The following is a 27,405-nucleotide window of genomic DNA, read 5'->3' on the forward strand; positions in this document are numbered from 1 at the left end:
AAGCCATTTACATTCAGTGTGATTATTGATTATTCATAATGAGTTTATTGCTGTCCTGTTGTGCATTTTTTGTGGTGCTGACATTTTCTTTGTTCCTCTAACTTTCCTTTGCTGAGTTACATTTTTTTGTGGATTTTCTTTTATTTTGTTATTATAGCTTTTGTGTTTATGGAGACTTTATGTTTTTCTTTTTTATTCTAATAAGTAGTTTTGTTAACCTTCATTGTGGTTGCCTGAAAACGTACCCTTATCTTCCTAAGTTTGAAGCAATCTTTTATTACTTTATGTTCCCTCGACTTCATCTTCATATGAGAGTTCTGTACCTATACCATTAATTTCTCCTTTCTGTGTTTTGACGTTCTCATCGTTTACAGATTGACATCTGTTTCCCTGTTTTAAATCTTTAGTTTTATTTTATTTTTGAGAGTCTTTACCTAAATTGTTATCTGAAGGATGCTGTCCTGTGTCCAAGGTTCCAGTTGTCTGATTTTGTTGTTCTCTAACTCAAAGTCTCCCTTTAATATTTCTTGTAAGTTAGGTTTGGTTTTTACGAATTCCCTTAATTTCTGTTTATCTGGAAATGTCCTAATTTTGTCATCATAGAGTTTTGCAGGATATGTTATTCTTGGTTGGCAGTTTTTAGTTTTGTTTTTTTCTTTTGAGGTTTTACATACGTCATCCCATTATCTTCTTGCTTGCATAGTTTCTGCCAAGTAATCAGAGTTTTTATTTTTGTTTACTCTTGTGACTTTTTATTTTTATCGAGCTGCTTTTCAGGATTCTTTCTTTCTTTGTCTTTGGTTTTGGCAAGTGTGGTTCTATCTTGGCACCTTTCTTTTTCAGTCTATCCTATATGGGGATTGTTGAACTTCTTGGATGGTCAGTGTTTCGCCTTTCATGATATTTGGAAAGTTTTCTGCCAGTAAATTTTCAACAATCTCTGTGTTTTCCATTTTGTCCCCGTTTTGGAACTTCAGTCACACACAAATTTTTCCTCTTGATTGTGTTCCATGTAATTCTTAGGTTTTCTTCATTCTGTTCTCTCATTTTCCTCAAACAAAATGGCAGCCATGGATTTGTCTTCCATCTCACTGATTCTGTCTTTCATTGTTTTAAATTTTCTCCTAAAACCTTCTATTGAGTTGTTCATTTCTGAAATTTTGTTGTTTATCTTTTAGATTTCTAGTTGCTGTTTTTGTATGATTTCTAATTGTTCATTTATTTTGATGTTTTGTCTCGTATTAATTCCCTGAATTCTTCTATTGCTTTTTCTGTTTTCCAGGATACTGGCTATGTTTTCTTTGGTTTTGTCTGTGTTTTCCATATTTTTGCCTATTTTTCCTTGGTTTTGCCTGTGTTTTCCTTGATCTCTTTCCTAATCTTTTGCAGAGTCCTAAATATTAGTCTTTTGATTCCATATCAGGTATTCCCACTGCCTTTTCTTCTACTGAAAAATCATCTGATTATTTTGGTCACTTGCTGGAGCCATCTTGTTCTGCTTGCTTACATATTTTGATATTGCCTGTGCTGTCCAAGACCTTATTATTTTATTTATTGATTGATTGTACATTCATTTGTTTCATTCTGCTTCTTTGTTTTGTTTTGCTATGTCAGGGCAGGCAGGCCAGGCATGCTTTGCTGCTTGCTCATCTGTGGGCACAATAGCTCTCACCAGGGCAGGGCAGCAGCAGGCAGGGCAAACCTGCTTCACTGTACACTGGTTTAATGAGGTGGTTGGCAGTGGACTGTGTGGGTGCTGTCTGCCCCTTGATGTTGTTCCAGTGGTGTGGGAGCATTCACAGTCTCTCATCAGATAGGCAGCAGTGTCAGACAGGAAATGGTATGGACTCACTTCCCTGCATGCAACAGCTGATCGAATGCAAGAGCGGAGGGTCAGTGCGGGCCCAGACAACAATGGGCCTGACTGGTGCATACTCTAGTCATGGCAGAATGGTGAGGACTGGTGTGAAGAAGGGATGATGTACATGGCTAGGTGGGGCAACAAAGAAAAGAGAAAGAAAAAAAAAAGATAGCAAGCTGGTGGGTTGGGAAAAACCTGGGGGCTGGTGAGAGGTAGGGGAGGTGGTGTATGGGGCTATGTGGGATGTAGAAAGCTGCAGATTGATGGCTCTCTAGATGCGGCAGTGAGGTGTGGCCTGGTGGGAATGGGGGAGGTGGCATACAGGGCTAGGTGGGAGGGAGAAAGAAAAGGTAGAAAGTGAAAAAGAAAAAAATGGCACAGTGTGAGGTGCTTGGTGGGGGCAGTGTTGACCAGGGTGGTAGCAGGCCAGTGACTCTCTACCCATGGTGCTACGGTATGGCCCGGTGGGAAGGAGCAGCGGTGGTCTGTGCAGCTAGGTGGAAGGGAGAAAACAAACAAAGAGGGAAAATGGCATGGTGGAAGCCAGTGAGTAGGGACAGGCAGGAGCATGTGGGACCTGGGGACATAGCAGGCTAGTTGCTTTCTACCATGGAGGCATGGTGAGGCCCAGCAGGAAGGGGTAGCAGTGGAGTACAGGGCTAGGAGGGAAGTAGAAAGAAAGGGAAGAAGCGGGGGGGGGGGGGGGAGGGAGGGGAATGGCACAATAGAAGCAGGCAGTGGAGGCAGGGAGGACCCTGGTTGGCAGTGGCTTGGTGGCTCTCTAGCCAAGGCAGAGTGGCGTGGCCCAATGGGAAGGGGGTAGAAGTGGGGTTTGGGGCTATGTAGGAGGGAGAAAGAGAAGGAAAAAAGGGGAAAGGGGTGTGGAAGAAGCCAGTGAGTGGGGGTAGGGGGACCCAGGCTGTCGGCAGGTGGTAACTCTCTACCTGTGGCAGTGAGGTGTTGCCCAGAAGGAAGGGGTAGAGGTGGCACACAGGACTAGCTGAGAGGGAAAAAGAAGAAAGGAAAAAAGAAAAAAAAATGGCACGGTGGGAACTGGCAAGGGGACTGGGGGTGGGGGGAGCCGGGGCAGCAGTGGGCCAATAACTCCACCCACAACAGTGTGGTGTGGCCTGGTGGGAAGGGGGTAGAGGTGCTATACAGACCTAGGTGGGAGACAGAAAGAAAAGGAGGCAGGGGTATAAAATGGCATGGCGAGAGCTAGCGGGTTGGGGCAGTGGGAATCTGGGCTTGTGGTGGGCTGTTCGTTCTCTATCCATGAAGGGGTGGAGGCAGTATACTGAGCAGAAGGGTGAGGAATGGGAAAATGTGTTTCTCTGGTTACCTGGTGCTCTGTCTCCTGTTGGGAGCTCAGTGAAGTCACCTTCCCATACTCCCTGTCTGGGATCGTTGCTGGCTGTGCTCCAGGATGGTGATGCTGTGCTATGTTAGTTGGCAGGGGACCTCCACGCTGGATCTCTCCTCATTCTCTGTTTTCCTTCAGTTTCTTCTTCCAGTCAGTGTTTGATCCAGTTCTTTATCCCTTCATTTGATGCTTAGGGTTCCAGGATTGACATTTGCATCTGTTTCACTTAGTTCTTCAGGACTTTGATGCCGAGGGATGGTACGACGGCTGTCCAGGATGCCATGTTGGCTCTACCTCCTTTTAGTTTTTTCTGATCCTTAGATCTCTCCCCTTATAGAAATTCAGTTGAAAATGGTGGTTCATTTTTTTTCCTACATCTAAACTAGTCCTTTCCATGTTGCTTGAGGAAAAGGAAGGAGTTATAAGAGCAAGCAAATAATAGCAACAGTAATATTGATAACTATGTTCATTACTATTGTCATTATAACAAAATGAGTTTTATTAAAATATCTGAGACAGATTCCTGCCTCTTTGGGTCCACTAAAGATGTGTGATGCTAGGATGGGCAAAGACCTCTTTTAGTTAAGAAAAAGTAAATAGAAATTAGAAAGTGAATAGGAACAGTTCAGAAACATGAAAATACAAAAGTATGGAAGGTCACGTCTATGTCTAAAGCAAGTGAGGTGGCAAGACAGAGCAATTGCCTCTTGGGTCAAATGAATGATATGAACAAAGCCAGGACAGTCATCACTGAGCACGGCTGTAAGAAGCCTTGACCATGGTTTGATATGCACATTCACAGTATCTAGAGCAACGGTAAGTTTGCAGACCAGAGGCCACAACTGACAAAGGGAGCATGGGTATTCACAGGCACAGAACTTGCGTAGTTATTAAGTGTGAAGCTTGAGTCATGCTGGGATTGGGCCAAGGCATGGATTTGAAGCTCCAGACTCTTGGTGGGGCTCAGACCCACTGCTAGTGATGTCACCTCACACTTAGCACTGCTGGACCATATCCCAGTGCTGCCAGATGGGCAGAAGCTTTGTACCTAGATTACAATCCTCTCTGAATATGATTTCTGGGTGATGCTATACATAGAAGAGGCCAAGACCCTCACTCTAATACTTCCAATTTTTTGCCTAGAAAGCATTCATTAAAGAGGAACTCAATTGAACAAGCAACCTCCCCCCACCACCCCCACTACCCCAGATACTTAGGGAGCTGGTAGGCATTCACAACTAAATCTGGCTAATAGCAGTGGTTCTCAAATTTGAGTCCACCTTATAATGACATGAAATCTTTCAAATATCCTGAAGCCAAAGGCACATTCCAGACCTACTTAATCATCATTCCTGGGATGTGACCTGGGTATCAGTATGTTTTAAAACTCCTCTGACTCCAACGTGAAGAACAAGTAGATTACAGCCTTGTGACTCCAAACATGGCCTGAGAAGCATTAGCTTCAGTATCACCTGGGAGCCCGCCCAGACCTGCTGAGTCAGAACCTACTGAATCACGAGATCCTCAAGTGCTTGATTTGCACATTAAAATTTGATAAATACCGGATTATAGGATGCACTTAAGTGGGGCCTAATGGTGCCTGCTGATTGCAATTATATCCATAAATGGAGAAATCCCTGAATAATGTAGCAATAATGGCAGTGGGGGGGGGGACAGTGAGATGGGGAGTGGAGTGACCTGCAGAAAGTACGACTGGGAAAGCTGTTAAACAAAGGCTTAGGAAACTAAAAGTTTCTGGTTGATTGGTGTATTTGCATAAATTAATTTTCACACTAAGACAGACATGGCAAATTCTACATAATCAGCAGGTTTTTGTTTATTTTCTGGAAAGCTCAATATGTGTCAAAAAAAAAAAAAATTTGTGACAAGGCGACTCTAAATGCTTTATGCTGATCATGAATTTAATCCCCAGGGCCACCCAATGCTGCAGGCATAATGATCCCCATTTTGCAAAAGTACAGAGAGGTTCAGAACCTGCACAAAGTCACCTAGCTATTAAGTGGAAGAGTGAGCAAAGCTTTATTTTATGGTTAGTGCTGAAAAAATTAGTGATCAAGGGTGTTAAGCAGAAACCACGCCCAGAAACTGCTAGGGACTTTCTAAATCAACTGCATTTAGCCTGGGCTCCAGGGCAGATGGGCCCTTCTGAGAAGGCCAGGTGGGAAGACAGAGCAGAGGCAGATTAAGGAAAGAGGGAGGAGGAGAGTTTGTCCTCACTCCTTCTGTTTTGAGCCAAGTAGGGCCCTTCCCTCTAACCTTTACCTGTCTGGAACATCTATTTCATTTCAGCTCAGTAATAAGGTACCAGCAGGGAAAGTTTCATAGGAAAAGCTCAGGGTGAGCTGTTGTCCCCAAACCAAGACCTGCACAAAGCCTGATATTATCATATCTGTCAACAAGCACGTTAAGAGCAGCTGAGTGAGGACTAGGCCAAGACCTGCCATGCTGTTTTTGTCATTAGCTGCTCACGGACACTCCTGCACAGTGGAATGAAACAGTGTCCAGTCCTGCACCATTCCCATGATTGGTTACACATCAGGCCATTGTGATCCATAGGGTTTATATTCGTTGATTTTCAGAAGCAGATCTCCAGGCCTTTCTTCCCAGTCTGTCTTAGTCTGGAAGGTCCACTGAATCCTGTTCAGCATCATAGCAACACACAAGCCTCCACTGACAGGTGGTGGCTGAGCGGAGGTGTGTTGGCTGGGAATCCAACACTCATCACCACAGGGATGGCGATAATTCTACCACTGAACCTCCACTGTTCATAGACCATCCAAATCAAAATAATAATAATAATAAACAGCATCATCTTCCAGCCAGATTGTCCTAATTGAAGCTTTATTTTCATATCTTTTGTTTTAGTCAGAACATCACTGCCAACTAGAAACATGTATGCAAGGGAGATTTTTATAACTTCAGAGTAAATAAAATAATGAAGTTGTAACAATAATACACTTTAAATATAAATTGTAACAATAATACACTTTAAATATAAATATACACACTGATATCCCACAAGTATAAAAATCATGCTCTGTAAATACTTTGTCCACAGACTGTCCTTGTGGTGTACTGAATTCCAGGACGTACCTTAGAGGGTTGACATATGTTCCCTTAGTCATAGATATTTTCAAAGAGTTTATGTAGGAGCAACACATTGAAATTTTTGAAAAAAAATTACCACAGAGGAATTTTTTATATTGAATACATTTTGTGTTCTACAAAGAATGAGCATTTCTTAAATATTACAAACAGTGAAGCAAATACACCTGCTTATAGATATGTACAATTTACTACTTTATATGTCAAAAATGCAAGAAGATAAATAACACACATATATATAATTTTAGCTATGATGAACAATTCAATATTGCTCTTGTGTTGGTCTTGCTGTATTGCATGCATGCCCAGGGCACACTCATGGCTTGTCACTGGATGGAAAAGGGACCGGTAGAGACAGAAGGGAACTCAAGCCCATGCTTGTTCCCACGTTGTCATCTTCAAAGCAGTAAATTTTGAGTTCCATAACTTTCTGTGGCTAGGTCAAAAATGTCTGTGCCCAGATATAATGTAAGTTGTGTTCTCAAGAACCCAAACTACACACGGGTACGTAGCCATATAAATGCTGAAAACTTCTGATTCAATGGCATTTGTTTCTCAAACCCTGAGTCAGTTGGGGTGCTTCTAAAAGATTAGTTTGAAATAACCACCCATATCTTCAGTTTGGAAACCCTGGTGGCGTAGTGGTTAAGTGCTACGGCTGCTAACCAAAGGGTCAGCAATTCAAATCCGCCAGGTGCTCCTTGGAAACTCTATGGGGCAGTTCTACCCTGTCCTATAGGGTTGCTATGAGTCAGAATCGACTCGATGGCACTGGGTTTTGGGTTTTTTATCTTCAGTTCAGTTCATGGAAAAATGATCTCAGTATGAAGGCCAGGGATTGAGGTTCCAAAAGCCTTCCTATAAAACTCACAGGCAAAATATGAAGGAACAGAGGGTTTCCTGAAAGAAATTTGATTTACAATCATTACAAGCTTCTCATATGAAGTTCTCAACCCTGTTACTGTTGACTCCAACTCATGGCGATCCCATGTGTGTCAGAGTAGAACTGTATTCCACAGGGTGAACCATCTGCACCACTCAAGGATTCAAATAAAGCTCTAAACACAAATGTAGGTATTGGTTTGAAAGGGCTAAAAGCAATTCTGATTTGCAATTAGTAGAAAAAGTACTGTTTGTAGGGACATTCACATTGGAAGCCTTACTGTCCTTAGGATCAGTGGTAGATACCATATTTTACTGTTAGCAAAGAACAAATCCAAACTCTATAAACCCCACTGTGGTTATGAAGTTCTGTTTCTTCTGCCATTTAATCATCTCCAGATTACAAACTTATGACATTCTCTGAGAATAAAAATGGAAAAATATGGGGACAGTTGAAAAACAAATACTATTAAAAAATCCACAAACTAGATCTCACCATGAAGGCTCAAGTCAACCTTCTGGAACAGAGCAAGCCTATTTGAGGGTGTGCCCACTTGGGTTTAAAGAGGGTCTCGAGACCTCGGGCTCCACCCCACAGGCTCCAGGACACTTCCTTGTCTCCTTTCTCCAGATGAATATTCCCTATCCTTGGTAAAGCCAGAGATGGTTTGTTCTAGAAGGTCACTGCTAAAGACCAGGGAGGTGGTAAGACCACAGAGCCAAACTGTTCTCAAAGGTGCCTTCCACACACTAATTGTATCACAAGGGTAATGTATTGGTAGAGCAGTGAGGGTGAGACCAGGGAAAAGAAATTAAACAAGAAAAGGCTAAAGAAAAATATGAGATGTTGACAGCTTAAGTGTGCTTAGGAGGACTGAGGTGTTGTAATCCCTGCTGTGAAGAGGCAGTAAAAAGAAACCAGGTGCCCAAGAGAGAAGACCCAACAGGGTATGTGCTGAAGACAAGCATCTCAAACTCCAGAACTCTGCCTGGGGCTGGCACTACAGCCCCAGAGCCAAGCAGCTCACCCGTACGAGCCAGTACTCCAGCTTCCTTTGCCTGCTAGATGTTTCATTAGGAAGAGGAAGATTCCACAGGGGACAGTGTCCATTATGGTGACTAACTGACAGACACAGGGGCACTGAGAAGCCCTGTCAGTTGAAATGTTCAGGAAGCTCAGCCACACTGGGCTCTACGATGGCAAAGCAACCAGCTGATAGGCTCTGCCAAGGAGAGAGCAGCTGCCTGGTGTCTAGCTCCTCCCCATCTTCTGTGTCAGCACACAGTAGCTGGCAATGACCATAACTTGGTTTGAAGGATTAAAGATTCACACAAAATTACTAGGAAGATGATTATTTCTAGAGTTAACGCTGCATTGAACAACTCTTAGAAGACCTTTATAATTGAACATGTGTGATAATTTACTATTACTTGAATGCATTTACCAGGAATATACTTGTGATATTTTTTTTTATAGGTAGAGAGATCATCAGAAACACAGTGAACAACTTCTGTTTCAAACATTTTGTTAAGCTGCAAAGTGTGGCTTACACACATTCGTGTCCCTTAGAAAAATGAATGTGCTTGTGGTTGTCAATGATCTTTGTTGCTTGTCATCCAACAGGACACAGATCAAGTCATTTAAGAGAGGAAAACCATCTTGAAGGAAAAAATTAGTCTAAAAATAGCTACTTTATTTGCTTTTATTTAAAATCTGAGGGTTGGGAGAAAGTTATACCCTTCATCGGTCAAAGGAAGGAACACTCACATTTCTAAAACCCTCCAAGTACAACACTCAGGAATGTTATTGCGATGTTTTAGTAATGTCACAATATTTTCACTCCAAAATTAAAGAACTTCTGACAGAGCAGCACACAATTAGATAACTTATCATTGAATGTGAAAATACTCTAAAGATCAGACAATGCTTGCTAACTAGGTCTAGGAGAGGTGAGTACACCCCACCCCCCACCAGGGTAGTGAAGACCCTAACAGGTCAATGGGCATGAGAATCGGCATCCTTTGGGAGAGGCTAGTGAGGTTATTTTTAATCCAGTTAAAACACTATCAAAGGGAACAGTTTTGGTCTGTCTTCTCACCTTCTCCTGCCTGTCCCCTCCCCCAAAGACTTAATACTGAGCTGAGAGAAACACCTGTAGCTCAACGTTAACATGCTCACATGCATGGAGATGATACTTCGTCCTCTCAGCATAGGCTGCTGCCATGCGGACAAGTCCTAGCTCCTTCTAGTGGAGAATGATGCCTTCGGAAATCAGCGCCTCTTTCAAGTTTCCTGAGATGCTGAGCAGATTGGTTTTCATTGTGACTGGCAGAGTTTGGGATTCTGGAGAGGGGGTGCTTATTGTTGGTGGTGTGACATGCCCTCTTTGAGGACAAAAGGGCATATCTCTGTCAAAATGCAACATTTTACACGTGGGCATCGTACATGCTACCCTGACAACAGTGGGTTTCACGCTGGAGGAGGGGAAATGAGGCAACCAGGGCCACGCAACTGCTCCTCCCACTGAAAGGGCGCTTACATAACCACACATTTGCCTTTGAGCTTTTCTTTCCTTTTCTGCTGCTTGCTCTTTTTCCCGTCGATCTGTAGGCTCACAGTCCTGCGCTTCTCTAGGTTGAGCAGCTCCTGGAAGAGCTCCTTCACGTTGTGGTTGAGCTTGGCCGAGGTCTCCATGAAGGCGCACTTCCATTTCCGGGCCAAGGCTTCTGCCTCGCTGCTCTCCACTTCGCGGTTCGGGCTCTCGTCACACTTGTTCCCCACCAGCATGATGGGGATGCTCTCTACGTCCCCTTTGATCTCGCAGATTTGTTCGTAGATGGGTTTGAGCTCTTCCAGGGACTGCCGGCTGGTGATGGAGTACACCAGGATGAAGGCGTGCCCTTTGGAGATGGACAGACGCTGCATGGCAGGGAACTGGTGGCTGCCGGTCGTGTCGGTGATCTGCAGTGTGCATATGCTCTTATCGCAGCTGATCACCTGCCGGTAGGTGTCTTCTACTGTCGGGATGTAGCTCTCTCGGAACGTGCCTTTCACAAACCTCAAGACCAGGGAGCTCTTGCCAACACCACCTGCCCCAAATACAGCCACCCGGTAATCATTGCTCTGTTCTGGCATGTTGCTGGTGGGCTCTAACACTCAACCAGGAAACACCTAGCAAAGGAAAGAGATGGTTAAGAGAATTAATAAAAACCTTCTCAAGAAGGATCGCTTTACCCTCTTTTTTTTTTTTTTTTAATAATTTTTATTGAGCTTTAAGTGAGCGTTTTCAAATCAAGCCAGTCTGTCACATATAAGCTTATATACACCTTACTCCATACTCCCACTTACTCTTCCCCTAATGAGTCAGCCCTTCCAGTCTCTCCTTTCGTGACAATTTTGCCAGTTTCTAACCCTCTCTACCCTCCCATCTCCCCTCCAGACAAGAGATGCCAACACAGTCTCAAGTGTCCACCTGATACAAGTAGCTCACTCTTCATCAGCATCTCTCTCCAACCCATTGTCCAGTCCCTTCCATGTCTGATGAGTTGTCTTCGGGAATGGTTCCTGTCCTGGGCCAACAGAAGGTTTGGGGACCATGACCGCACTTTACCCTCTATTGATAACCACTTGCAGAATTTGGTGTCACTATTTCCATTGTGCAGTGAAGACATTGGAATCGGAAACGGAATATAATGTCTTCCATGTCACAAAGCCAGGAGGGGTAAGACTGAGATGCAAACCAAAGTATCGCCAAAACCAAGGCCCATCCCACAGGCTCCTGTTAGAGCTAGTCACAGTCTCTTTGGCATTACTCAGGCCATGGTGTGGCTTCTCTCCACTAAGCAGGTAATAGTTGACGGTTAACTGAGAAGGCCGGAGAGTCATTCCATTCATCAAAATTAAAATGATTACAGTGCTTTATTTTTGAGATTCTTAAGTAGTCAAGTATTATCAAGATGGTAATATAAACTACTTATTAAAAAAAAAAAAACTTATTAGTGACCATTAAAATTGAATAGAATGGGGCTTCCCTTCACTGCAAACATCACCCCCAGTCCAAGGAATAAATATGCTTGCTTCATATATAATCAAATATCTTTCATCCTGCCCCTTCACTAATGAGGAAGGACATCCAAACCTATTGCCACTGAGTTTTCCCTGACTCATGGCAAAGAGTTACAGAGTAGAAATGACCCATAGGGTATTCCTGACTGTAATCCTTATGGAAACAGACCATCAGATGGTGCTCCTGCAGTACCATTGGGTGGGTTCAAACTGCCACCTCTCAGTTAGTAGTCTAGTGCAAATAATTTGAGCTACCCGGAGACCCTGAGAAAGGACATATAACACACACAGAAAAAGTGTGGAATTAAGCCACATCCACTTTTTTTGAAACTAAACAAGTAATATGGTAATGTAAAGCATGTAATCCACTCTGTTCTCCAGGGAAGCATTATGCTGATTTTTCACTTTTCTTAGAAAAAGAATGAAAATAATCATAGATACTGCTCAATAAAGTCATTTATAGAGACCAGTAAAAATTATTAAGCATAATTTTAACCATGGAAGGAAACTGGTGTGTGCAATGAGTGTGTCTACTGGCAGACAGAATGTAAGAGTGAAGCCCAGCACGGTGGCATCCCATCTTCTTATTTCACCATGTACATCTGCCTCCAGATTCTCACAATTAAACACTTAATTGTTCTTATATGCAAGGAGCCCTGGTGGCACAGTGGTTAAAGCGCTTGGCAGTTTAAACCCACCAGCCACTCTGCAGGAGAAAGACGTGGCAGTCTGCTTCCGTAAAGATTTACAGCCTTGGGAGCCCTGTGGGGCAGTTCTGCTCTATCCTATAGGGTCACTGGGAGTCAGAATCAACTTTGCAGTAGTGGGTTTGGTTTTCTGGTTGTTCTTATGTGCACTTTGGAATCCGAAACCTATCAAGAAACTGAAGATATATCAATGGGAAAGCAGAATATAGATGGCACAAAGTTACGTTAACAGAAAAAGATGGCAGGAGGGCCTGAGTAGGTATTCGGTAAAGTCTATTCTATATACTTGGAGTCCCTGGGTGGTACAAATGGTCAACACACTTAGCTGCAACTCAAAGGGTGATTCAAGTCTACCCGGAGGCACCTCAGAAGAAAGACCTGATGATCTACTGCTGAGAAATCAGCCACTACAAACCCTGTGGAGCTAGCTGCTGAGGCTGCTTATGTACAGCCAAGTACCTCGTGGGATTTGGTTCCTTGGTTTAGAGGTTTAGGGTCATAGCTTCACGGAATATCCCAGTTAACTGGCCTAATAACATGTTCGGTGCTTCTGTTCTACCTCCGAGTTTTGTTGCAGAGTGCCTGAGGTCTTAAAAGCTTGCAAGCAGCCGATAGACATCAAAGAGATAACTTTTTCTAAATACAGATAACATTTAATAAATTACATCATGAATAGTCCCTTCCACAAATGGTACTGGCAAAACTGGACTTCTACATATAGAAAAATGAAAAAAGATCCATACCTCACACCATACACAAACTAATTCAAAATGGATCAAAGACCTAAACATAAAATCTGAGACCATAAAGTTCTTGGAAGAAAATATAGGAACAAAGCTTTGGGAACTAATTTTTTTCAATGATAGATTATTAAACACAACAAATGCATTAGCAACCAGAAACAAAATAGATAACTGGGACCTCATAAAAGTTAAATACTTATGTTTATCAAAAAACTTTATCAAAAGAGTAAGGAGACAACCTACAAAATGGGAAAAATATCTCTGGGAATGATATAACTGATAAAGGTTTAATATCTGAAATATATAGAAAACTTCTACAACTTAGCAACCGTCTTAGTTATCTAGTGCTGCTATAACAGAAATACTACAAGTGGATGCCGTTAATGAAGATAAATTTATTCTCTCATAATCCAGTAGGCTGCAAGTCCAAATTCAGGGCATCAGCTCCAGGGCAAGGCTTTCTCTTCTCTGTCAGTTCTGGAGCAAGGTCCTTGTCATCAATCTTCCCCAGTCGAGGAGCTTTTCAGGGTAGGAACCCCAGGTCCAAAGAATGTGCTACGCTCCCAGTGCTTCTTTCTTGGTGGTATGAGGTCCCCCAACTCTCTGTTGGCTTCTCTCTTTTATATCTCAAAAGAGACTGGCTCAAGACACAATCCAATCTTGTAGATTGAATCTTGCCTCATTAACATAACTGCCACCTATTCTACCTCATTAACACATGGAGGTAGGATTTATAACAGATAGGAAAATCATATCAGATGACAAAATGGTGCACAATCACACAGTGCTGGGAATCATGGCCTACCCAAATTGATACACATATTTTTGGGGGACACAATTCAATCCATGACAGCAACAAAAAGACAACCCAATCAAATATTGGGCAAAGGGCATGAACAGACACTTTTCCAAAAAGGATATTCAAATGGTGAACAGATAACTTGAAAAGATGCTCAATGTCATTAGATATCAGACAAATGCAAAGCAAACCCACAATGAGATACCATTTCACTTCTCCTAGGATGGCTAAGATTTAAAAAAAAAAAAAAACAGAAAATAACAAGTGTTGCAGGGGATATACAGAAATTGGAACCCTCACCTATTAGCTGGTGGGAGTGCAAATTGGTACAACATCTGTGGAAAATAGTCTGGCAGTTCCTCAAAACACTAGAGGTAGAGCTGCTATCTGATCCAGCAATTCCACTCCTAGGTATATATCATAGGGATCTAATCGAAGTGACACGAACAGACATATGCACGCCTATGTTCGTTGCATCACTATTCACGACAGCAAAAATGTAAAAACAATCTAAGTGTGCATCAACAAATGAAAGGATAAGCAAAATGTGATACATACAATAGAATACTACTCAGTGATAAAGAAAAATAAGTTCCCTAAACACCTCACTATGTGGAATATCAGGAACAAGGAGGTGGCACGGAAGCAGGAATCTAAAAGATGAATAGGAGTCAGGAAGCTGAAGGGATACAAAATTCAATGAGTACTTACGAGATAGGTCTGTAAAATAACTCCATACTGATCCTGAACTCTCTTTAACTATTTTTCCCCAAACTCTAAACTATATTATTTCATCTCATAATCATTTATTTATTTCACAAGCATTTATAAACCATCTTCTAGACACTATGCAAACTTAGTGCTTACCCAAGAAAAACTAACCACATTGAAGGCAGGCAGACAAAGGAATGGATACATTATACCCCATTTGGTAGACACTGTGATAAAGTTATAAACTAAGGAAGAAGGACTTGATGGGTCAACTAGTCCTGCCTGGGACCCTTGGGGACGATTTCACAGAGACCTGAAATTTGCCAGACGGTGAAGTAAAGAAAGGTATGTCAATCAGAAGAAAGGATCTCATGGAAAAGAACAATGGCATAAAAATTGAGTTACTATTAATGCCACAGTAAAAAGCTGGTGTGAGTTGGTATCTGAGAGAACACCTGGTGGCACCCTTAATCAAGACAGAAGGCAGAAGAGAGGATCAGGTTTGGAGAAGAGGTGATAGACAATGAGGACAAAGGAGCTATAATTTGATCAGATTTGTAGAACAAATAGAGATATCTAGCAGGCAATTAGGTTTATAGTTCAGAACCTTAGCAGAGAGGTACAGTCTAGTGATAAATATTTGGGTATCATCCATACATAAATAGTACTAGAGTAAATGAAAATCACCCAGGAAGAGGGCATGTAGAATGACAGGAGAAAACTAAAAATGCCTAATCTGATGTACATTACTGAGAGCTTGGCAAGTTACTTAAATTTTTTGTACTTGAGTTACCTCTGCTATAAAACGGAAATAATAACAATGCCTTCTTCATAGAGCTGCTATGGGGATTGAGTGAGACAACAGAAAACAAAGCACTTAGCACAGTTCCCAGTACATTGTTATTTGGCTACTTTCATTAAGGATGAAGCTTAGAAGGTTCACAAAGCAGCAGTGAGATGGAGAGGAGGGGAAAAAAGAAAAGAAGGCATCAAAATGCCAAGAGCAGAAAACTAACAAAAAGGCTTTAGGGGGATGCAACTAAAGAATTTCTTAGAGGGAAATTTATAGCTATAAACATTGACATTAAATACATTATATTAAAGAAAGATCTCCAACCAATAACCTAATACTCTAACTTAAAACCTTGGGAGGTTGGGTGGGGAAAGCAAACAGCCCAAAGGAAGGAATGATTAGAATGGAGGCTAAAATTCTTAATAAAAGAATTAAAAAACAATAGAGAATATTAATTGAACCAAACGTTGGTCCTTTGAAAACATCAACAAAATTTACAGACCTTTGAGGCAGAGTAGACCAAGATGGCAGAGTAGTCAGATGTTTCCTGTGATCCCTCTTATGACAAAGACCTGAAAAAACAAGTAAATCAATTATATATGACAATCTAGGAACCCTGAACATCAAAGACAAAGTAGAAGAGTCAGACTGAGTGGCAGGGGGAGGGAGAGAGAGCTCAGAAGCAGAGAGGATCTGCCAGACCTGATCTGGCCAGCGCACTTGGGCTGGGGCAAACAGAAGCACTCGGGATGCGTTTTCCACAACAGGAGAGATGAAGCTGCAGAGAGTCCGTGCAGGCCTGTGGAACCAGGGCGAAGTGGTGCTGAATCTATGAAAGTTAACTGCAAGCGTCTAACCTACCGCATGGGATCAAAAAAACCCATCCACTCTCTGGGAAGTACCTCTCTCCCATTTACTCACTCCCTCCCTACTCTGCTCTGGTCCTGGTCTGGCTTCAGTGATTTCTGTGCCCCTGGGCTGGAAGTGGGAACCATCGTGCATCCTGAGCCATTCTCCCAGCTTTGGTGATGGAAAAAATTAACAAACAGGAAAAAATAATCTGCCAGGTCCCCTAAGCCAGAAACTCAGGGAAGGAACAGCCCTTTGCCTAGGCACAGGCATAAGGGGTCCGCAGAATTTGAATGCCTTTCACCCCTGCCTAGACCTGTGTGAGTCCACTTCAACAGCATAGGCCCTCGTTAGCACAGTACAATGGGGTATATACATGAAGCCTATTTTCTACTGTAACAGCTAAGGGGGAGTGGCAGATTTGTGACAGTTGACACCACCCTGCCCATTAAGCAGGGTCCTCACCTACCCACATCAGATGCCTGAGGACTGGTGGTTCCACCCACTTCACCTAGCCACCCACGACAGGGGTCCAAGAATAAGTGGTGACTCCCAGTCCTTACAGCCAACAGCATTGGGTGCCCAAACTCTGGCTGCAAAATCCACCCACTCATGCACTCTAGGGACAGGGACATACCTTCCACCCAGGAACTCAGGGGAAGCCGTCAGCCCCCTACCCTGCTCAGCACATGACCCCCTACTGTGGCGATACCTGGGCCTACTCCAATCACCCCTACGTAGCCCTGCCCATCTAGGACTGTAGGTAAGACCCTGCACCACACATTCGGTGATTAACAACCTGGACACGTGAGCTGAATTCACACAAGAAAAGTAAACGGACTTCTGGGCTCACATACCTAGTAACATCTCTAACCACCTGGTGACAGGATGTGAGAACTTCAAAGACACCAAAAATCAAAGTAGCCCACATGACCAGCCTATTTGGGCCTATCAAAACAAAACAAGAAGCTAGAACACAGTGAGTAAACATAAAATAAATAAATATAATAACATTGATGACTCGGAGACAATAGTCAATATTAAAGCACATAAAGAAGCACACCATGATGGTTTCAGCAACCAAAAAAACAAAGCACAAAGAAACTTCCTGGAGGAAGAAAAGTTCTTAGATTTACTGGAAGTAGAATTCAAAAGATTAATACACAGAGCTACTCAAGAGATCAGGAAGCAGATCAGGCAAAATGCAGACCAAGCCAAGAATCACACTGACAAAGCAACAGAGGAACTTAAGAAGGTTATACAAGAGCATAAATACAAATTTAACAGGCTGTAAGAATCCATAGGGAGACAGGAAGCACAAATCCAGAAGATTAACAATAAAATTTCAGAATTAGACAACTCAATAGAAAGTCATAGGAGTAGAATTGAGGCAATGGAAGCAGAATTAGTGAGAATGAAGATAAAGTGGTCAACACCAATTTATTTCAGGAAAAATCAGATAAAAGAATTTAAAAAAACAAAGACACTCTAGGAATTATGTGGGACTTTAACCTACAAGTGATTAGAGTACCAGAAAGGGGGAGGGGCAGTGGATAACTGAAAATACAGATAGAATTGTTGAAGATTTATTGACAGAAAACATTCCTGATATCATGAAAGACAAGAAGATATCTACCCAAGATGCTCATCGAACCCCACACAGGGTAGATCCCAAAAGAAAGTCACCAAGACATATTATAATCAAACTTGCCAAAACCAAAGATAAAGAATTTTAAGAGTGGCAGGGATAAACAAAAAGTCATCTACAAAGAAGAGTCAAAAATACTAAACTCTGACTATTCAGCAGACACCATGCAGGCAAAAAGGCAATGGGATGACATATATAAAACCATGAAGGAAAAAAATGGCCAGCAAAGTATTATATATCCAGCAAAACTGTCTCTCAAATATGATGGCTAAATTAGGGCATTTCCAGATAAACAGAAGTTAAGGAAATTTGTAAAAACCAAGCCAAAATTACAAGAAATACTAAAGTGAATCCTCCAGTTTGAAAATCAATACCATTAGATAACAACCCAATCCTGAAACATAGGACAGAACAACCAGAAATCAACCCAAATAGGGGAAATGCAAAAATAAATCAAAGCTAAAACACTGAAAATAGGGAAACAGAGATGTCATTGTGTAAACAATGACAACATTAAAACAAAAAAAAGGGACAAAATAATGTAGTTGAATAACTTTCATATGGAGAGAAAATTCAAGGCAATATCAAGAAATAAAAGATTGGTTTAAACTTAGAAAAATAGGGGTAAATGATAAGGTAACCACAAAGGAAACTAAAAATCCTGCACATCAAAATAAAAAAAAGAAAAACATAAAGACTCAGCAAATACAAAATCAACAACAATGAAAAGAAAATACATAAAGAAAAATGACTCGGCACAGAAAATTAAGTGGAACAAAGAAATTACCAACAACACACACAAAAAATGCATCGAAATGACAGCACTGAGTAATCACACTGAATTCAAATGGACTAAATGCATCAATAAAGAGACAGAGTGGCAGAATGGATAAAAAAAAAAACAAAACATGATCTGTCTATATGTGCCTAGAGAAGACACACGTTAGATCCAAAGACAAACTAAAACTAAAGGATGGAGAAAGTATATCAAGCAAACAACAATCAAAAAAGAACAGGAGTGGCAATATAAATCTTTGACAAAATAGAATTTAAAGTAAAATCCACCACAAAGGATAAGGAAGGATACTATAAAATGATTAAAGGGTCAATACACCAGGAGGACACAACCATAACAAATATTTATGCACCCAACAACAGGACTCCAAAATACATAAAACAAATGCTAACAGCACTGAAAAGAAAACTGGACAGCTCCACCATAATAGCAGGAGACTTCAACATACCACTTTTGGTGAAGAACAGAACTTGGAAGATCTAAATGCCACAATCAACCAATTTGATCTCATAGACATATACAGAACACTCCAACCAACAACAGCCAAGTATACTTTCTTTTCCAACACACATGGAACATTCTCCAGAATAGAGCACATAGTATAGGCCACAAAAAAAGCCTTAACAGAATCCAAAACTTTGAAATATTACAAAGTATCTTTTCTGATCATTAAGCCACAAAAGTAGAAATCAATAAGAAAAAAAGCAAGGGAAAAAAAATGAAATACATGGAAACTGAACACACCTTGCTCAAAAACTACTTGGCTATAGAAAAAAATCAAGGATAGTATAAAGAAATTCACAGAATCAAATGAGAATGAAAATACATCCTACCAGAACCTTTGGGACACAGCAAAAGAATTGTTCAGAGGTCAATTTATAGGAATAAATGCACACAACCAAAAAGAAGAGACAGCTAAAATCAAAACATTAACCCTACACTTCAAACAAGTAGAAGGAGAGCAGCAAAAGAAGCCCAAGGGCACAAGAAGAAAAGAAATGACAAAAATTAGAGCAGAAATAAATGAGAGAGAGAAAAACAATTGAAAGAGTTAACAAGACCTGGTTCTTTGAAAAGATCAATAAGATTGATAAACCATTGTCCAAACTGACAAAAGAAAAACAGGAGATGAAGGAAACAACCCAAATAAGAAATGAGATGGGCGATATCATACTAGACTCAACTGAAATTAAAAGAATCATAAAATACTATGAAAAGTTATACTCTTAACAAATTTGAAAACCTAGAATGATCAAATTTCTAGAAACACGCTACCTACCTAAACTAACACAAACAGGGGTAGAACAACTAAATATACCTATGGCAAAAAAAGAGATTGAAATGGTAATTTAAAAACTACCCCCAAAAAAGCCCAGGCCCCCATGGCTTCCCTGGAGAATTCTGACGAACTTTCAGAGAAGAGTTTGCACCAGTACTACTAAAGGTATTTCGGAGCATAGAAAAGGATGGAATACTCTCAAACTCATTCTATAAAGCCAACATAACTCTGATACCAAAGCTAGGTAAAGACAACACAAAAAAAGAAAATTACAGACTAATATCCCTCATGAACATAGATGCAAAAATCTTCAACAAAATTCTAGCCAATAAAATGCAGCAACATATCAAAAAAAATAATTCTCCATGACCAAGTGGGGTTCATACCAGGTATGCACGGATGGTTCAACATTAGAAAAACAATGAATGAAATCCATCATATAAATAAAACAAAAGATAAGAACCACATGATCTTATCAATTGCTGCAGGAAAGGCATTTGTCAAAGTCCAACACCAAGTCATGATAAAAACTCTCAGTAGAATAGGAATAGGAGGAAAAATCCTCATCATAACAAAGGACATTTCTACAAAGCCAACAGCCAATATCATCCTAAATGGAGAGAGTCTGAAAGCATTCCCCTTGTGAATGGAACCAGATAAGGATACCCATTATTACCACTCTTATTCAACATTGTGCTGAAGGTGCTAGCCAGAGCAATAAGGCAAGAAAAAAAAAAAAAAAAAATGAAGAGCATCCAAACAGGTAAGGAAGAAGTACAAGTATCCCTATTTGCAGATATGATCTTATATACAGAAAACCCTAAACAATCCACAAGAAAACTACTGGAACTAATAGAAGAGCTCAGCAAAGTATCAGGATACAACGTAAACATACAAAAATCCGTTGGATTTCTCTACCTACAAAGAGCACTTCAAAGAGGAAATCACCAAATCAATACCACTTACAATAGCCCCCCAAACCCAGAAACCCAGTGCCGTCAAGTCGATTCCAACTCATAGTGACCCCCTAGGACACAGTAGAAATGCCCCATAGAGTTTCCAAGGAGTGCCTGGTGGATTTGAACTGTCGACCCTTGGTTAGCAGCCGTAGCACTTAACCACTATGCCACCAGGGTTTCCATAGTAGCCCCCAAGAAGATAAAATGCTTTGGAATAAATCTAACCAGACATATAAAAGACCTATACAAAGAAAACTACAAGGCCAGCTTTAACCCAAAAAACACAAAATAATAAATGTTGGAGAGGTTGTGGAAAGACTGGAACACTTATACACTGCTGGTGGAATGTAAAATGGTAAAATCACTTTGCAAATTGATATGGTGTTTCCTTAAAAAGCTAGAAATAGAAGTACCATACAATCCAGCAATCCCACTCCTTGGAATATCTCCTAGGGAAATAAGAGCCATCACACTAATAGATACATGCACACCCATGTTCATTGCAGCACTGTCCACAACAGCAAAAAGATGGCAACAACCTAGGTACCCATCAACAGACGAATGTATAAACAAATTGTGGTATATTCTTTGTAAACTACACAATGATAAAGAACAATGATGAATCTGTGAAACACCTCACAACATGGATGAATCTGGAAGGCATTATGCTGAGTGAAATTAGTCAGTTGCAAAGGGACAAATATTGTATGAGGCCACTATTATAAGAACTCAAGAAAAGCTTTAAACACAAAAGAAAATATTCTTTGATGGTTACGAAGGTGGGAAGAGAAGGTGAGGGAATTCACTAACTAGATAAAAAAAAAAAAAAAAAAAAAAACTAGATAGCCAACAAGAATTATCTTAGGTGAAGAGAAGGACAACACAATACAAGGGAAGTCAGCACAACTGGACTATACCAAAAGCTAAGAAGTTTTCTGAATACAACCAAACACTTTGAGGGACAGAGTAGCAGGGGCTGCGGTCTGGTGACCATGGTTTCAGGGTACATCTAGGTCAACTGGCATAACAAAGTTTATTAAGAAAATGTTCTGCATCCCACTTTGGTGAGTGGCAACTGGGGTCTTAAAAGCTTGCAAGTGGCCATCTAAGATGCATCAATTGGTCCCAACTCACCTGGAGTAAAGGAGAATGAAGAACACCAAAGATACAAGGAAAATGTTAGCCCAAGGGACAAAAGGGATACATAACTCAGAGACTCCACCAGCCTGAGACCAAAAGCAGCAAATGGTGCCTAGCTACCACCAATGACCGCCCTGACAGGGAATTCAACAGAAAGTCCCCGACAGAACAGGAGAAATGTGGGCTGCACAGCTCAAATTCACATAAATAGACTTGACAGTCTGACTGAGACTAGAGGAACCCCCAAAGACATGTCCCCTGAACTTTCTGTTAACCCAGAACTAAAACTATTCCCGAAGCCAACTCTTCAGACAAAGATTAGACTGGACTATAAAACATGAAGTAATACTCGTGAAGAGTGTATGTCTTAGTTCAAGTAGATACAGGAGACTAAATGGACAGCTCCTGTCCAAAGGTGGGATGAGGAGACAAAAAGGGATAGGAGCTGGCTGAATGGACATGGGGATGCGGGGTGGAAAGGGGAAAAGTGCTGGCACATTACAGGGATTGCAACTAGGGTCACATAACAATATGTGTATAAGTTTTTGTATGAGAAATTAACTTGAGTTGTAAACCTTCACCTAAAGCACAATAAAAGAAAAACAAAAAACCAAAACAATACTGACAGGCCTTTTGCTAGACCGAGCAAAAAAAATAAAATAATAAGAGAGCAAAGTATTAAATTACTAAAATCAGGAATGAAAGTGGAGATATTATTATTGACCTTATATAAAGAGGATTATGAATGACTCCTATGAGCAACTCTTATAACTTCAATGAAATAGACACTAACTACCAAAACTGAATCAAGAAGAAATTGAACGTCTTAATAGATCTATAACAAGAGATGGAACTAGTAATTTAAAAACTACCCACAAAGTAAAGACCATGTTCAGATGGTTTCACTGATGAATTCTACCTAATATTTAATGGAGAACTAAAAAAAATTTCTTCCAAAAAATTAGAAGAGGAAGGAACATATTCCACTCTGTGAGTCCAAATAAAGATAACACAAGAAAACTACAGACCAATATTTCTTATGAAAATAGTCACAAAAATTCTCAACAAAATACTAGGAAACTGAATCCATCAATATATAAAAAGAGTTATACAACATAACCAAGTGGGGTCTATCCCACATTAACGAAAGGCTGGTTTAACGTCCAAAAATCAATTAATTTCATACAGCCTATCAATAGAATGGAAACCCTGCTGGTGCAGTGGTTAAGAGCTACGGCTGCTAACCAAAAGGCTGGCAGCTCAAATCCACCAGGCGCTCCTTGGAAGCTGTATGAGACAGTTCTACTCTGTCCTGTAGGGTCGCTGTGAGTCGGAATCAGCAATGGGTTTGTTTTTTTGGTATCAGTGGAATAAAAGACAAAAACTATATGATAATCTCAGTAGGTGCAAAAAAATGACCAAATGCAATACCATTCATGATTATTAAGAAAAAAAAATTACAAACTAGGAATGAAAGGGAACATCCTCAACTTGATAAAGGACATCTACAGAAAACCTACAGCTAACAATACTAAACAGAGAAAGACTGAAGTTTTCCCCCTAAGGCCAGGAACAAGAAAAAAATGCTCTCGGCACTTCTAGTCAACATTATACTAGAGGTTTTAATCAGCAGAATTAGGCAAGTAAATAAAAGTCATCTACACTGGAATGGAAAAAGCAAAAATATCACCTTTGCTAATGACATGACCTTGTATATAGAAGATTCTAAGGAATTCACTAAGAAAACTCTTAGAACTAATAAACATGTTCAGAAAGGTTTTAGGATACAAGATCATTTTACAAAAATTGGTTGTATTTTTATGCACTTGCAATGAACAATCTGAAAATGAAATTTAAAAACCAATCCCATTTAAAATAGCATCAAAAATAATACTTGGAGTAAATTTAACAAATGAAGTGCAAAAGTATCTAAGTGAAAATTACAAAACATGGGTGAAAAAACTTATAGAAGACCTAAATAAATCAAAAGACATCCCAGGTTAATATATCAGGAGATTTAATAATGTTAAGATGACAATATTCCCCAAATCATCTAGAGATTCAATGCAATCCCTATCAAAATCCCACTGGCTACTATTCAGGAATTGGCAAGCTTATCCTACAATTTAGATGAAAATTCAAGGGACCCAGAATATCCAAAACAGTATTTCAAAAAAAAAAAAATGAAGAGCCTAAGCTTCCAATCTCAAACATACTACAAAGCTACAATAATCACGACTGTGTGCTCTGGCACAAGGATAGACACTTAAACCAATAAAATAGAATCAGAGGCCAGAAATAAACCCTTGCATTTTCAGTCAATTGATTTTCCACAAGTGTGCCAAGAAAATTCTACGGGGAAAAGAATAGTCTTTTCAACCAATGGTGCTTGGATACTGAATATCCACATGCAAAAGAATAAAGCTAGACCCGTCTCTCATAAAAAAAAAAAAAACTCTCATACCACATACAAAATAATAGTAAAAACAATAACTTGGACCAAAGTTCTAAAAGCAAGACCAAAGGCTATATTATTATTAGAAGAAAACTTAGATGTAAATATTTGTGATCTTCAATTGGGCAACAGTTTCTTGGATGTGACACCAAAAGCATGAGCAACAAAAGAAAAAAAATAGACCAACTGGAATTCATTAAAATTAAAAACTGTTTTACTTCAAGGGACACTACCAAGAAAGTGAAAAGACAATGACACAATGGATGAAAATTTTTGCAAATCACATATCTGATAAGAGACTTCTATAGGACTGTTCAACTAAATAATAAAAATATAAAGAACTCAATTAAAAATAGGCAAAGAATCTTAATAGATATTTCTCCAAGAAGATGTACATCAGAAAAATGCAAATAAAAAAATCACAAGAAACCACAGCACACCCAATAAGATGGCTGCAATTAAAATAACAGATAACAAGTGTTAGCAAAGATGTGGAGAAATTAGAACCCTCATAAAATTATATATATGCTTTGGAAAACATTCTTCAGTTCCTCAAAAGATTAAACATAGAGTTACCGTTGCCATTAGCTGACATGGAGTCGGTTCCAACTCATACTGACCGCATGTACAACAGAACAAAACACTGCCTGGTCCTCCACCATTCTCACAATAGTCGTTATGCTTAAGCCCATTATTGCAGCCTCTGTGTCATTTCATCTGGTTGAGGGTTTCCTCTTTTTCCACTTACCCTCACCTTACCAAGTATAATGTCCTCCTCTACAGACTGGTTCCTCCTGATAACATGTCGAAAGTACTTGAGACAAAATCTTGTCATCCTCTGTTCTAATGGGTATTCTGACTGTACTTCTTCCAAGACACAGTTGTTCTTTCTTCTGGCAGTCCATGGTACATTCAACATTCTTCACTAACACCATAATTCAAAGGCATCAATTCTTCTTAGATCTTCCTTATCTGTTGTCCAGCTTTCAAATGCATATGACGCAATGAAAATACCATGGCTGGGCTCAGGTGCACCTTAGTCCTCAAAGTGACGTCTTGTTTTTTAACATGTTAAAGAGGTCTTTTGCAGCAGATCTGCCCAGTGCAACACTTCATTTGATTTCTTGACTGCTTCTTCCATGGGCATTGATTGTGGATACAAGTAGAAAGAAATCCTTGACAGCATCAATCTTTTCTCCATTTATCATGATGTTGCTTATTGGTCCAGTTGTGAGGATTTTTGTTTTCTTTATATTGGGGTGTAATCCATACTGAAGGCTGTGCTCTTTGGTCTTCATCAGTAAGTCCTTCAAGTCCTCTTCACTTCAGCAACCAAAGTTGTGTCATCTGCATAACGCAGGTTGTTAATGAATCTTCCTCCAATCCTGATGCTCCATTCTTCTTCATATAGTCCAGTTTCTCAGATTATTTGCTCAGCATACAGATTGAATAAGTATGGTGAAAGGATACAACCCTGAAGCACACCTTTCCTGATTTTAAACCATGAACTATTGTTCTGTTCAAACAACTGCCTCTTGGTCTATATACAGGTTCTGTCTATATACAGGTTCCTCATGAGCTCACTTAAGTTACTGGAATTCCCATTCTTTGCAACGTTATCCATAATTTGTTATGATCCATGATCCGCACAGTCAAATGCCTTTGCATAGTCAATAAAAAACAGGTAAACATCTTTCTGGTATTCTCTGCTTTCAGCCAAGATTCATGTGACATCAGCAATGATATCCCTCATTCCACATTTTCTTCCGAATCTGGCTTGAACTTCTGGCAGTTCCCTGTCAATGTACTACTGCAACTGTTTTTGAATGATCTTCAGGAAAATTTTACTTGTGTGTGATATTAATGATATTGTTTGATAATTTTCACATTCTGTTGGATCACTTTTCTTTGGAATGGGCACAAATATGAATATCTTCCAGTTGTCCAGGAAGCTGCCTTCCCAATTTGTTGGCATGGACAAGTGAGCACCTCCAGTGCTGGATCCATTTGTTGAAACATCTCAACTGGTATTCCATCATTTCCTAGAGCCTTATTTTTCACGATTACCTTCAGTGCTGCTTGGACTTCTTCCTTCAGTACCATCAGTTCTTGATCATTTGGTACCTCCTGACATGGTTGAATGTCAATGGCCAAGTTTTTCATAAGCAGATTGCCAGGTCCTTCTTCTTCCTAGTCTGTCTTAGTCTAGAAGCTCCACTGAAACCTGTCTACTATGGGTGGCCCCACTGCTATATGAAATACAAGTGCCATAGCTTTCAGCATCACAGCAGCATGCAAGCCACGATAGCAGGACAAACTGACAGATGTGTGGGGCAAGTTACCACATGACCCAGCAATTCCCCTCCTAGGTATATACATGTAAGAAATAAAAGCATGTTCACACAACAACTTGTAAAGAAATGTTCACAGGAGCATTACTCATAATAGTCAAAAAGTGAAAACAACCAAATGTCTGTCAACTGATGAATGGATTAATAAATATAGTAAATTCATATACTGGAGTATTAGTCAGCAAAAAAAAATGAAGTTCTGATACGTGTTTCAATACAGGATGTATGAACCTTAAAACATGACACTAAGTGAAAGAAGGCAATCATGAAAGACCATATATTGTATGGTATAATTTGTATGAAACACCTAGAACCAATGGTACTGAAGGAAGAAGTCCAGCCTGCACTGAAGACACTGGTAAAAAAAACGAGGTTCCAGGAATTGATAGGATACCAACTGAAATGTTTCAACAAACAGATGCAGCACTCGAAGTCCTCACTTATCTATGCCAAGAAATTTAGAAGACAGCTACCTGGACAACCGACTGGAAGAGATCCATATTTATGTCTATTCCAAAGAAATGTGATCCAACAGATTACAGACACTGTTGAACAAAATCATTAATATCACACACAAGAAAAATTTTGTTGAAGACCTTTCAAAAAAAGCAGTTGTAGCAGTACATTAACAGGGAACTGTCGGAAATTTCGGCTGGATTCAAAAGAGGATGTGGAATGAAGAATATCATTGCTGAGGTCTGATGGATCCTGGCTGAAAGCAGAGAATACCAGAAAGATGTTTACCTGTGTTTTATTGACTGTGCAAAGGCATTCTACTGTGTGGATCATAACAAATCATAGAGAACATTGCAAAGAATGGGAATTCCAGAACACTTTATTGTACTCATGAGGAACCTGTACATAGATTAAGAGGCAG

At 40.2% G+C, this 27,405-nt stretch overlaps 1 protein-coding gene across 3 annotated transcripts in view; it reads right to left on the minus strand.

The window, feature by feature from the left end:
- Nucleotides 1-5,119: 5,119 nt before the first annotated feature.
- Nucleotides 5,120-27,405, minus strand: part of DIRAS2 (DIRAS family GTPase 2) — an 86,396-nt gene continuing 64,110 nt past the window's right edge. For all 3 annotated transcript variants that reach the window (XM_064291026.1, XM_064291025.1, XM_064291024.1), the window contains exons 2-3: nt 15,554-15,623; nt 5,120-10,404 (exon numbers count right to left, since the gene is read on the minus strand). In XM_064291026.1, the coding sequence (XP_064147096.1) occupies nt 9,769-10,368 (600 nt within the window). In that variant the 5' untranslated portion in view covers nt 10,369-10,404; nt 15,554-15,623 and the 3' untranslated portion in view covers nt 5,120-9,768. The remainder of the gene's footprint in view (nt 10,405-15,553; nt 15,624-27,405) is intronic.

This window comes from Loxodonta africana, chromosome 9, assembly GCF_030014295.1.
Source record: "Loxodonta africana isolate mLoxAfr1 chromosome 9, mLoxAfr1.hap2, whole genome shotgun sequence".
NCBI classification, from domain to species: Eukaryota; Metazoa; Chordata; class Mammalia; order Proboscidea; family Elephantidae; genus Loxodonta; species Loxodonta africana.